Source organism: Excalfactoria chinensis, chromosome 12, assembly GCF_039878825.1.
Source record: "Excalfactoria chinensis isolate bCotChi1 chromosome 12, bCotChi1.hap2, whole genome shotgun sequence".
In the NCBI taxonomy this organism is placed as follows: Eukaryota; Metazoa; Chordata; class Aves; order Galliformes; family Phasianidae; genus Excalfactoria; species Excalfactoria chinensis.
The window spans coordinates 4,620,741-4,633,366 of NC_092836.1; the positions used below are offsets into that span (position 1 = coordinate 4,620,741).

The 12,626-nt window shown below is 41.6% G+C and overlaps 1 protein-coding gene across 2 annotated transcripts in view; it reads right to left on the reverse strand.

Annotated features, from left to right (window-relative positions):
- MITF (melanocyte inducing transcription factor) overlaps window positions 1-12,626 on the reverse strand; it is an 86,929-nt gene that overhangs the window by 34,874 nt on the left and 39,429 nt on the right. For both annotated transcript variants that reach the window (XM_072347282.1, XM_072347283.1), the window contains exon 2: window positions 3,294-3,540. In XM_072347282.1, coding sequence (XP_072203383.1) covers window positions 3,294-3,540 — 247 coding nt within the window. The remainder of the gene's footprint in view (window positions 1-3,293; window positions 3,541-12,626) is intronic.

Below are 12,626 nucleotides of genomic sequence, written 5' to 3' on the forward strand. Positions count from 1 at the left end.
GTCCTCTGTGACAGATAAATGTTTAAAGTACCCAGCACATTACAAACATTATTGTATGCCATCAGCGAGCAGGCAGATCACTCACTTTAGAATAAGCTACTCACAGAGAAAGGAGATGGGAAACGGGTGAGAAGGGAGCATTAAAGCTACCATCAGCAGAAAGCAGTAACAGTAGAAGCTCCCCACATGTAAGCATCAGCTGCTAGGACTATAGGTGAAAAACAGTTCTGTGATACCAAAAAGGAAGTCCAGAAGCAGAGCAGAAGCAAAGAACCTCTTGTGACATCTTTCCATAGCATCATTCCCCAACCACTAGTAGGATATGGATGAGGAAGGTGCTAAAGGATAAATTAGCCTTTATGCCAGTGAAACTAACATCAGTGGTGAAGAAGGACAACTGAAAGTCCTAACAAACCCTCATCCTGCTATCAGAAGAGATGTTATTTCAAATGAATTAGTCCTGTTCCTAGTCCATCTCATAATTACACTTTACAAATCAACACAAAACTTAAATTCCAATGGGTCATTTCCTTCCTTGCCAAGCTACATTACATAGCAGAGAAATGATGCAATAAGAAGTCATTACTCAAGAAAATAAAATCCTATTTATTCATATACCCTTGAACATAATGACCACTTGATGTAACTTGGAGATTCCTATGCAATGTGACATAGGTTAATATGTATTACTCTTTCTTTCTGTGCTGTTTCAGATGACATCTTAAGCATCTTGAAAATACAAAATGCAAGATCATCAACAGTTTCAGCTTCTTTTTAAGCTAGTCATCCCAAACTACCACCCTCAGACATGCGAGTACTATTCCCCTAATACTGGGAGATACAGGAGACAGGGCCAGTCACATGGTGTAATTACAAAATACAAACAGGAAATGTACCTATTTGGCTTTTCTGTTTGGTTGGGGCTTGTAATGTGATTTTAAGTTCTACAAAAAATCACCAAAGCCAACCACATAAAACAGCTGTTTCTTTTGGCGTTATTTGCCTGTGAAGAAACAGAGAGAACTTTTTGAGTGTTTCTCAATTCAAGAAAATTGCCTCACATATTCATGTTTCTGAAAGACAAAATGGACATTTTTACACTCTCATTCTTTAAGGTCACTAAATCCAGACCATCTGGATAATAAAATTACCACATGTAGTTCCCTATTCATCTAATTAAAAATGCTGTTAGGCTCATACGGATAATTTGTCTACAGCTAAAAACAAATGAAGTGTAAGAAGCAGCTCCAGGGAAGTGATGTCACCAACAAGGCATACTCCAGGCACAGCTGGCTGGCAGCCTATCGGCACCAGGGAGATCCCCATTTACTGTTAGGCACAACTTCTGAGCCAAGCAGCAAAGCAGTCTTGTCTCATGCACAGTAGGAGGATCACAAGGATGTGGTTTCACTCCTGTTACCTGTAACACTATGTAAATGCAGGTGACAGGCAGTCAGAGGCTGTTTTATTCCATCAAGTAGCTCACATTTCCCCAACCACTACTTCAATGCACAGTTATCTGTTTGCAAAAGGCATTTGTTGCAAGGCATTACTTTCAACTTACAGACCAGGTAAGCATGTATTTGCTAGTTTTTCTCTCTCTGAAGTCAAGCTCTTTGCCTTTTGGGCACAAGGAGACTGCCAAGGAGGTGCCCTCTCTCCTGCCACATAGAGGGAATGAGGACAGATGCTTCCTCTAGGACCCCAAAAGACAAGGGTTCAAGTCTGAATCCTTCACATCCTTCCCCTTCTCTCTCATGTAAAAAGGTAGCAGTAAAATGGACAACATAAACGACTACTAAAACATCATGACATTACACACCTTCCTTAACAATTAAGTATCACCAGGAATTAAACATGTTCCTATAAGCTTTCAAAGTGAGTTAGAATAGGAAAAACAAAACCACCTACATTTCATGTCATGATGAATTAGGATGAAACTACCAAAAAACACAATTATTTAACCAAGTGTATAATGAACAGAGAACTACCTCCCATCACCTACATACCTGCTAGAACCACACTGTAACTCGGGTGTCATAATATGGAAACAAATTTAGCAAATTAAGGATGCAGAAATATTAAAACAAAATAGCTTCTCCCAGTCAGTTGTTTCAGACTCATTAGTATACACACGTACACCAGAAGTGCTTTACACATGCATTCCCTTCAAAAATTAAATACATAGTTGATAATCAGTTTTACTCCTACATCATAGGCTGTATATTCCTAGTATTCCTCTGAGTATTAGTAACAGTACTGTCAACACAACACCATAATGCAGATTCAATAAACGAGACCACCTTGCATCTCCTCCATAAAACACACATAGACTACCTTGGAATACTGTGCAAGTCTGTTTTAAGCTTAAATCTTCTAATATATATCACTAATACAGAACAGAGATGGGCAAAATACAAGAATGCATTGTAACCCAGTTAACCTATCCTGTAAGAAATCGCTTATTGACTGAGAAAAATTACCGAATATAAAATTGTAATAAAAAGATATAGCAATAATACAAAGAAAATAGATAACTTTGCAAAACAAATGAAAATTTTACTCTCTCAAGATATATCATCATATTTTTCCATTACTTTTTATGCATTTTTACTAACACTTTTTCACATTACTTTAGCGGACTTACTCTGAGCATGAAATTATCTCTTTTCTTCTAATTGTTCAAGATTTTCCTTGAGTAATTAGCAAGCTACATCCCCTTGGACAGAGAGATACTAACAAGCTCCTACAGCTTCCAATAGGACAAGGAACCCAGAGCTACTAACAGCAAGTCATTTAAGCAAAAAAGGATTACCAAGGCTTGTTGCAGGGGGCTGGAAACTCACCGTATTTCAGATTAAGGCTTTCTGAGAAGCCTCTTTTTGCAATGAATTTTGACTCAATTTTTTAAAAGCATATGTGTGTGTGTATATACATATATACATATATATATATATATAATTTGTAAAATGAACTATTGACTTGAGTATTTATTAATTATCTTTTTCCTTTTGAGCATCAGAAAGCGCAAGCAATGGCTTCCAATGGGAAAACAACAGGAACAGGAGTTTTGTAACAAAACCTCTTTCCCAAGATCCTGAAGCTTAAACAAAAAAAGGCCACAAACTAACAAGATTTTCCATCTTGAATACTGGGACACCAAACTACCACTGCAAAGCAAGCCAAAGTGAAGCTTATTTGCAAGATTTTGGTACTGAAAATATTTCTCCCACATCCCAGTTGCATAAAGCCCGTTTCAGTGAGCGAAAGCGGCACAAGGGGACCCAACGTACCTTGAGGACCTCCATGGGTACTTGCGTGGCAGGGGGCAGGCTGGCAGGCACACTGACGTTGATGGCAGGTGTCTGGCTGACAGGGACTCTCTGTTGCATGAACTGGGCTGCTTGCTGCTTCTGCTGCTGCTCCCGACGCTCTTGCTCCTGCATCTGCTCACGCATGAGCTGCTGCCGTAGCAGGATTCGTGAGGTCATGCTGGAGGAGCTTAAGGGAGGCTTGGAAGCGCCAGGATGCTCAGAATTGCTGTGGGAAGAGCAGAGAGAGACGGCTCAGCTTCTACCAGGAGCTCCATTGCGTTCAGGCTCAGGGTTTGCAGAACCACAGAGCAGAATCCGAACGGAAATGCCGCACTAAGACGGGTGCGTGGCTGACCTACTGAAGGTACTTAGCAGCCGCACTGTGCTGCCTTGACTGCAGCCAACCACTTATAAACACCAACATCCAGCTGGAAAAAGTGCTCCACCATTTCAAGATTTACAGCAACCAAGTGTGAGAAAAACAAGTGATTTTATAGATAGCGGCAGGCACTCATATTCATACTTTCTTAAATAAGCTTGGGAAGAATGAATTGTGTTCATCGAGAGGTACAGACAATACTCCAGGTCTAATCATCAAGCTCAGAATAAATAAGTCTACCTCTTCCATGAAAGCAGCCACCCTTCCCAAAGCCTACTGAGCCAGCTGGGTTAACATCCAGCTAATCTGCGACATTCAAGAGCCATCAACACTGGACAGCTTAGGATAAGCACAGCACTTTGCCGTAAAGTCAGAGACATCTCCTAAAACACCCAATCATTTTGTTCACTCTCAGAAGTAAGACTCCATTTATAAGATGTGACTATAAAGCAGAACACTTGAGGAAGGTAAACATCAAGCTACACATCCTTTCAGAGAAAGGAGTCAGAAGCAGCTAGGAATCCATGACTCCATGGACCAAACAGATACACAGTGTGCCTGAGAAACCTGCAGGGAGACTCTACCTCTGGCTTCTGAGTTTCAGTGCTACCTGTACAATACGGCTGGGGCAGCACACAGAGCGGCTCAGGGCCCAGCATCCCTCTAGCTCTTGTCTCAGGACTGTGGACACTGAAAGCCTGTCCACCAGGAGCACTGCTGAAAGCTTGGTTTAGCATCAATGATGTGTTCACCATGAAAATGCAAAAGGAGAGCCTGAGCTTATTCTCACCACAGATCAAACTTTGCTCTTCCAGAGCACACGTTCTGGGGGCAGGGAGGGAGCAGAGGGAGGAGGCAGCCTCACTATTTAAGACCTGTCAGGTTGAAACATTCACAGAGACACTGATCCTTTTGATAAAACAAGAGAAAACCTTTGTGGTGAAACTAATGCAGCTGTGGAATAATCGCACTAATTAGCTGCTCAAGACAAGTCAATGACTGCGATACTTGCAAAAACACAACCTTCCCAATTAATACAGAGCATTCTCCCATCAGAACCTCACATCTGAGTGCATATAAGGGCTACTCAGAGTCCCCATCCAGCTTGGAAACACACATTTCCCAAACTAAGAGAATCACAGAGCTCCAAAAACGTCTCCAAATCATTCTGATCATACACACCCAACCAGTAAAAAAACAGATATTGTGCCTGCACCCCCCAGTACAGGTATATTTATGGCCTATATACACATGTAACTGAAATGCTAACATTTCCTCCCTGCACCCCAATCCTCATACAACTCACTTTAGTGGTTTACTGCAATAGATAGGCACCAAAAAAAAAAAAAAAAAAAGTGCTGAAATGCTGCTTTTAAGGAAGGACTCATTCATTCCTCATGCTAAAGAAAAACTTCCTTTGTATCAGTTTAAGAAGACTTCTCTTTAGTGTACTATTTCTTACGGACACCTAATGCTGCAAAGTTGATAACCCAACGGTTCATCCCAAATTCTTTTGTAATTAACAAGGTAACGCAAGAACGAGCAATGTACTCCTTAACAACCATCACAATAAGAGCAGACACTGGCCAGAGGAAGAAGAGCCTGATCTGCCTGATCTTCCATCCAAACCACCAGATTTTGGGGCCAACTGAGGGAGAAAACAAACTTGTGAGATTACGGAATGTCCTGTTCATCCTTATTGCAAAGCAGAAGCCAGAAAGCAATGTAGCTTAACAGCGTAGTGAGCTCAGCAGGCACATCACTCTGCTGTGTGTGCACTGTGATGTTACGTGGCACAGAAACCAACCGAGTTCTTCCAGACTGTGCTGCTATCAGGCCCCACCTGCCAGACAGAATGCTCCCTTCATAAGAAAAACAGACAAAGAAAGCAGCTCCCGCTGTTCAGATTTCCCATTGTTTATCACCAGAGGAAGCTTTTTGGTCTATGCAGGGCCCTCTCTACACAGGGTTGACACAGCTTTCTCTCTAAGGTTGACACAGCTTTCCTACTACTTGCTGCAACTCAGGGAGAGCAGCACAGAGAAAAGTGGAAATGGAAGCATTTGAAGTTCCCTCAGTATCTCATTTTCTAAGCCCATCCTATGCAAAATTCAGCCTTCATTCCCCACTCCATCGGCTCCTTCCAGCAGTATAATGCATCAACTGAATGAAAAGTGGTTGGGGTTTCATCACTATATACTCTTTAGAAAGCAAATAAAGCCATAAAGCAAAATTCAAGACTGATGTAAAAGGCTTGGCCAAAAGTGTACTGAAAAAAATCATACTTTGAAAGCTGCTTGACCTCTAAGCTCTGCCACACGAGCAGATCTTCCCTCAGTACTGAGCACAGAGAAATACACCACAGTACGATGCAGAACCCAAACACGTGGATTCAGAGCTCACATACATGAACTGACTCAGCCAGGCATTACACAGTCAGTAACAGAACCCACACGGGCAATTGATACCTGATGTGATTGAGATACTTCCTGCAAACACAGTCTATGGATATCATTTAATTGCAATAAATGAAACTGACTCATGCTTTTAATTGACATATGATTAAACCAGTTATCCATTAGCAGTCTAATAAGCATAGTGTAGTACAGGCAGAGTTATTAGTTACGAATGTCATATGCCAATTCAATTAATCATTAAGTGATAACATTTTAACAAATAAATCTAAATTACATACCCTTTGTATACATGCCCGGGAAATGTTAGTTACTGTACAAGTACATTATAATGCAGATAGTTGTTGCATAATAAAAAGCAACTGGTCATATTAAAATCAAGTTTAATTTCACTGCTATCAACTCAAGTGATTAAAGAGACCATATATTTTAAAGCCTAATTTATCTTTCTAGACGGGTACTGAGTATTTCATTTCTGTCCCCACAGACGAAACACCAAACTAGTCTCATTAGCCAGTTTTGTTTTCAGATCCTTAGAAATTCAATAGACAGGATCTCTAGTTTACACGCATTACTCGTCTGGTTTACAATATTTTGCACTTTCCACATACTCATTAAAATATCTGAAACTGGAGTTTTGTCTGTCGAAAGCCCTTAAGTTGGAATAAAACATTACAACAGTTGAAAACATATGCCAAACTACTCAAACACTAAGCCTTTCCAAATTATTTTTGATCAAAACAAACAAACAAAGCCCCACACACCTGTTTCCCCATCACTCTCTTTGAATTCTAGCAACAGCCTGTGATATTTTGCTCCAGACAGGATCTGACAAATAAATACCTGAAATATTTCAGCTAAGTGTGTGCACAACTGCCCTACGTGTCAGAGGTGACACTCAGTAGAAGACGTTCTGAAGGCAACATGAAATACATCCAGATCTGACATTTTTTAAGGACTTCTCATCTCTGAGATCAGCCAAGCAAAGCAGATATATCACCTCCAGAACCCCATAGAGCTGCACCAGCTCTCAGAGATCAGAGCAGAAACAGTACGCAATTAAAATACCCATATTTAATGCCTCACCCTTATTCCATTCATTGTTATTTACAAAGAAAAGCAAGGCATCCACACTGAAGTATCTGACATCAGCTCAAGACCAGGCTGATCCTTCAAGCAAAGCAGATGAAAGTCTGCCAACACAATTCAAACATCTGGCCTGACCTACAGAAGGCACTGTCAGAAGCTGCTAACTCAACTCCCTTTCCAACACTCCTGTTCAAGGAGTGCTATCATTTCTCTCACAACTAGGTTTGTCTATACAGGTGCAATTTGCAGTCTCTCTAGCAGTAAACACCTCAGGACACAAATGCCTGCACTAGACATGTTAGCAGCACCTAACCTAACCTGTCAGTCAGCATCACTGTTTGCCACAGAGGTAACAGAAAACAGAAGGATACCATATGAGAGCAAAATTAACACAAGGGGGAGCAGATAAATAAAAAAGTCTCTTCTCCATCCTCAGCCATCACAAGGGACTCTACTTCAAGGAAAAGTACCACAGCATTTTCCCCGTAGCACTTTGTGCTTCATTCCTAAAATTTAATAATTGATTGCGAGTTACAGTGACATTTCATTCAGAAAGCCAATTGGTTGGCACTGAATTAATGTATCAATGTTAAAAAAAAAAAAAAAAAGTTGGCACCCTTTAATGTCCTTTGTTGTCAAGGGCAGAGCAGAAAGGCTGACAATTACATAAACAGCGCAGAGGCCTTTATCAGCCTTTATAATACAGCAACAACTGTGTTTCAGCCCTCTTTATTAAAGGTTTCTGCATTTGAAGGTTACACGTGTGTAGAGACACACTGCTTGCTTTTGCTCCATCATCATCACCACCAACATTTTTCTCTCCCTCCAGCTTTCCAACCCTGGTCAGGCCCACCACCACATGCCCACCCCCAAGCAGTCAGTCTGCAGAGGGGAAGAGGTGAAGCCCTCAACTGCCCTCCATGCAGGTCCACGACCAGCAGCTCAAGGCTGAGTTACAAACAGAATTAAGTTTAGGAGATGCACTTGTCTTTACATTAATAAATAAAGGAACGCTTACAAACACAGACAATTTAACCCTCCACCTTTTTAAGTAGCTGCACACCACTTAGTAGTTTTCCATTTTTCATCCTGTCTTTAAAGCACACATTCACAAGCTGCTGAGCATAATGCTTTCTGAACTTAATGAAAACCTCACTCATGACCCAGCACCACTCAGTAAATAATTATTAAGCTCTGGAGGTGGCTTTCACTTAATAAAATGCCACGAGTTGATCTGCTTGAATGCCTGTTTACTTGGGGACACAGCCTTCAGTACATACAGTTTGGGAACTTGATCCCCACCAGAGCAGGGAACCAGGCAGAACTAAAGGCCCTGCTAACATCAACCCCTGGGATCAGTGCAGGCAGGCCTGTGCAGCCAAGTACTTTCTGAGGTGATGCTTCAGATGGCCCCAGTGGGCTCCATGCAGCCCAGGCACTCCGAGTTGGGTACTGCACAAACTACCAACTGCAACAGGCCCAGGGCAAGGAACAAATGTGTCCTATCATGGCCTGTGGGAAGCTGAAGGAAAAGCCCAGCAGTGCTGTGCTGTAGGGCCATACCACAAAGCTGGAGACCTCACACCCATCCCTGGGAGCAGGAGATATGCACTGGTGTTGAAAGCACTTACCCCATTCATTAATTAAAAGGAGTGTGATTAGGGTAATAAGGCCATCAGAGGGGTGGGTGGACAAGAACACAGTTTTCTCAGGATCTTTATCAACAAAAGGGAACAGATGGGTGTAAGATAACCTGCTTTCTTGCAGATAACTCCTGCATATCCAAAGTTCACTTCAGTGAAACTACACCTTGGTTTGGAAGGGACATTAAGGTCCCTTTAGTTCCAACCTCCTGCTGCACGCAGGGTTGCCAACCCCTACAACAAGCCCCTGCTCATTAGGGTGCCCAGGGCTCTATGCAGCCTGGTCCTGCATGTCTCCAGGGATCAGGCAGCCATAGTTACCTTCAGCAGTCTGTACCAGCACCTCACCATCCTCCCAATGAAAAGTTTCCCTTGACATCCAAACTAAATCTCCCCTTTTTTGGCTTAAAACTGATCCCTCCCTTGTCCTATCACTGCAAGGCTGTCTTTCTCAAACTTTCAAAGTCATCACAAACAAAAAAGATACTACGGGGGGAAACAAGAAAAAGCACAAGGCAGATTTACCTTTTGCTTGACAGAGTGAATATTCACCTTGCTGAAGACTTTTTGAGCTATTTCAGATGCTGCTTGCCTTTTATCTGTACTTACCTCTCTAAAGAATTCTGCACGCATTCACAAAACGTCTATAACAAAAAAAGCCAGATAGCTTCAGCAACCAAGAAGTGATAAAATAAAAAGCAAGGAGATAACACTCCATTAATAACCTTTGTAGTTCTTGATTTTGCAATGCAGAATTTACTTGCTTTTATCTGGGTAAACAGAGAAGATAACACTGTCGCCAATAGGGAAGATGAAGTACATACATCACCACACTTTTTGATACTTTTTAACTACGCAGACCCAAAATCTGACTTCAGGCTCCTTTCTCATTGCATCTAAATTTAGACAATGACGTATCAATCTCACGGTCAGTTCACAAGTTTATTCAAAAGACCCACAGCAAACAAAGCTCAGACATGCTGTGCTCAGTTTGTACACCTTGTTTACCTGCTCAGAAACTCCTCAAACTGAGAACCCAGCAGCCTTCCTAAGGTCTGCAGGAATTCAATCATTCCCAATCTGAATATCCCTCTGCTCATCCCTGATTTTCTGCTTACTGACTCTGCTTGTCAATGCACTAGGTTAATTCTTTCCAAAGAATGCAGAGGGCAGCCTGAAATCTCATCTCACACACAGATGACATCCTCCTTCTGGTATGCTGGGCAAACAGGATCTTAAGAAGCAAAAGAGAAAGTGTTTATGGAAGATTTGCCTTAAATGATTAAAAACCCCCAACACTCATAATGAAAAACCACAAGGTGAATTTTCAATGCTTGTGACAGGTCTGTGTTACCAGTGTGTATGACTCGCTCATTACAGCAAATACAAAATGCAAGAGAAAGAAAAGAACCTAACACATTACTTAGAACTTTAAAATCACCTTGGACAGATGTTATGCAAACTCCCGCTTCAATCCGTAGCCACAGGGCCAGCTGGTCATTACAGGATCTGATCAGGGAGTGTGTTTAGCAACTTCTCTTACTAAAGACTGCAGAAACCAATTCCTCAGTGCCCACACATTTTAAACAGACTTAGTTTTAGAGTCTTTAAACGTTACTTATAGTCCTACATTTTTTGGCTATTTGTGGAAGAATTACTGGGATAAAGAGGATTATTTTGCTGTACAGGCTGAATACTGAGGGGAAAAAAGGCCTTCATTCAACAACATTTGCTTCACTTACCATTTGGATATTTACACTACAATTGCAGTTTTCAATAGCAGGACAGATATACCACTCCTGCTGCCTTGGGTATTCACAGTGCAGACAGCAAGATGGGAAAAGCTCCAGCCGTCCACGTAAGAAAGTAGTAGTGATGTTTACAAATGCTCATTGAGGCCAAGTAAAACGATGGTCATTCACTGGAAGCAGTGCCAAACTGCAAACAACTATTGAAGAGATGACCTTCAACTCCTCTGTGTAGGTTATTTAATGCAATCAGCAAAATCCCTGACGTGAGATGATTTCAAACCAAAAGCAGGAGCCAGCAGTCCAACAGTTACAGCTGCAATACTACCAACAGCATCCTCACCAGAACCACATCCAACATGATGTCCCCTGCTCCACAGTGCCTATTCTTCCCTGCTAAGGGCTGGCTCCAAGTCTGTCTAGCAGAGCACCCCATTAGATAAGCAACCAGAAATGAGATGCGAACAAGTCAAGCATGCTAGGAGACCTCCTTAAGCAAGCTTCCAAACTCCAACCACTCCCAGCAGCTCAGGGATTTCTCAAAACTGGTATCCTTTCTGCATGCTTACAGTCCTCCAGTGCATGCTGTAGGTCATGTCAGTCTCACCTCGGGTTTTGCTCTGCAGCTGGCACAATATGGCTGGGGAAAGGCAGTGGAAGTGTGGACTAGAGGGCTCTTCATCTGCTGTCTAACAGCCATAGCTCTATTTTAAATTCATGGCATCTACATGAACCACAGCCTTTAAATCAATATTAAAGATTTTTGTGAATGGCTGGACTACTTGGGGAATGGGCATCTGCAGGGACTGCTCTGCCACTTCTCCATTAAACCTCTTTTAAAAACAATTCCACGCCTTGTTTCTAGTCAGAAACTGCTCATGAATAACACCAAGGAGAGGGTAAAAGGATGACTACTTACACTTAGGGTAGCATGTAAATAGAAAAATTAAATAAATAAATAAATAAATGATACAAATGAAGTTTCATTCAAAATAACATGCAAGCAATGCTTATACCTTCTGATTTTACAAAGTGTCACTATATATAGGAAAAGACCTTCCTTACTCTATTCAAGAGTATTCTTTAGAACATGATAAATACAGCCTTCTGTTATGGTCCCTTAATTTTACTTTGATATCTTCCTTCTGTTCTGCAAGTGACTTATGTTGCACTAAAGAAAGACATCAGAAAAGATCCTCAGAAACAACTCAGTGCAACAAAACACGTTATTGGAAGTTAATACATCTGCAGTCCTACAAAAAGTTTATATTAAAACCATTCAGCAGCCATTGAGTTTTGCAGTCCCATGACAACTAAGACATGACACCTATGTAATGTGCTCAGACAGACCTGTTGCATGAATATCGCTTTTCCAAACACATTGCAGCTACTGAATTCCTTTTGAAAAAAGCTGCCAATTATTTACATGCTTTTTATTAGACCTTCTTAATTCCTTCTGCACTGCCAGAATGGCAGCACTTGAATGGCTAGTTCTATTCAAAGATACAGCTATATTTGTTGTGCAGCTACTGCAAACTCCTGAATCATGCAAGCAGGGGTAAGTGCCAAAGTATGCTGCACTGGTCATGAAGTTCACACCTGCCTTACTAGGACAAAGAAAAATAAAGGCAGGCACTTAGTTTATAACTAATAAATCCTGCTAAGACTACAGTTAATAATGAATTCTTGCAACAGGGTTTTGCTTAATCTGGTGCATTTAGCGCTCATGACCTTGGCAAAGTACCTGTGGGAGAGCCCACCAGCACTGCACAGCAATCCTCACCTTCTCTCATATTAGGCTACAACAGAGAACTACACAACATTACATCAGTCAACCAGTTCTACAGATCTGCAACAAAGTCACCTGGAGATTACGGTTCCAGAATTGCCCGAGTCCTGTAGCCAATGGGATACTGCTGTCCCTAAAAAGCCTCATGCCAACCACTTTTAGTCTGACTTGGTAGCAGCTGCATGCTACTGCAAAACAAATGGTTGGCAAATAAGCTGCTGCTGACAGCAAAGTGACTCCCATTTCTTTA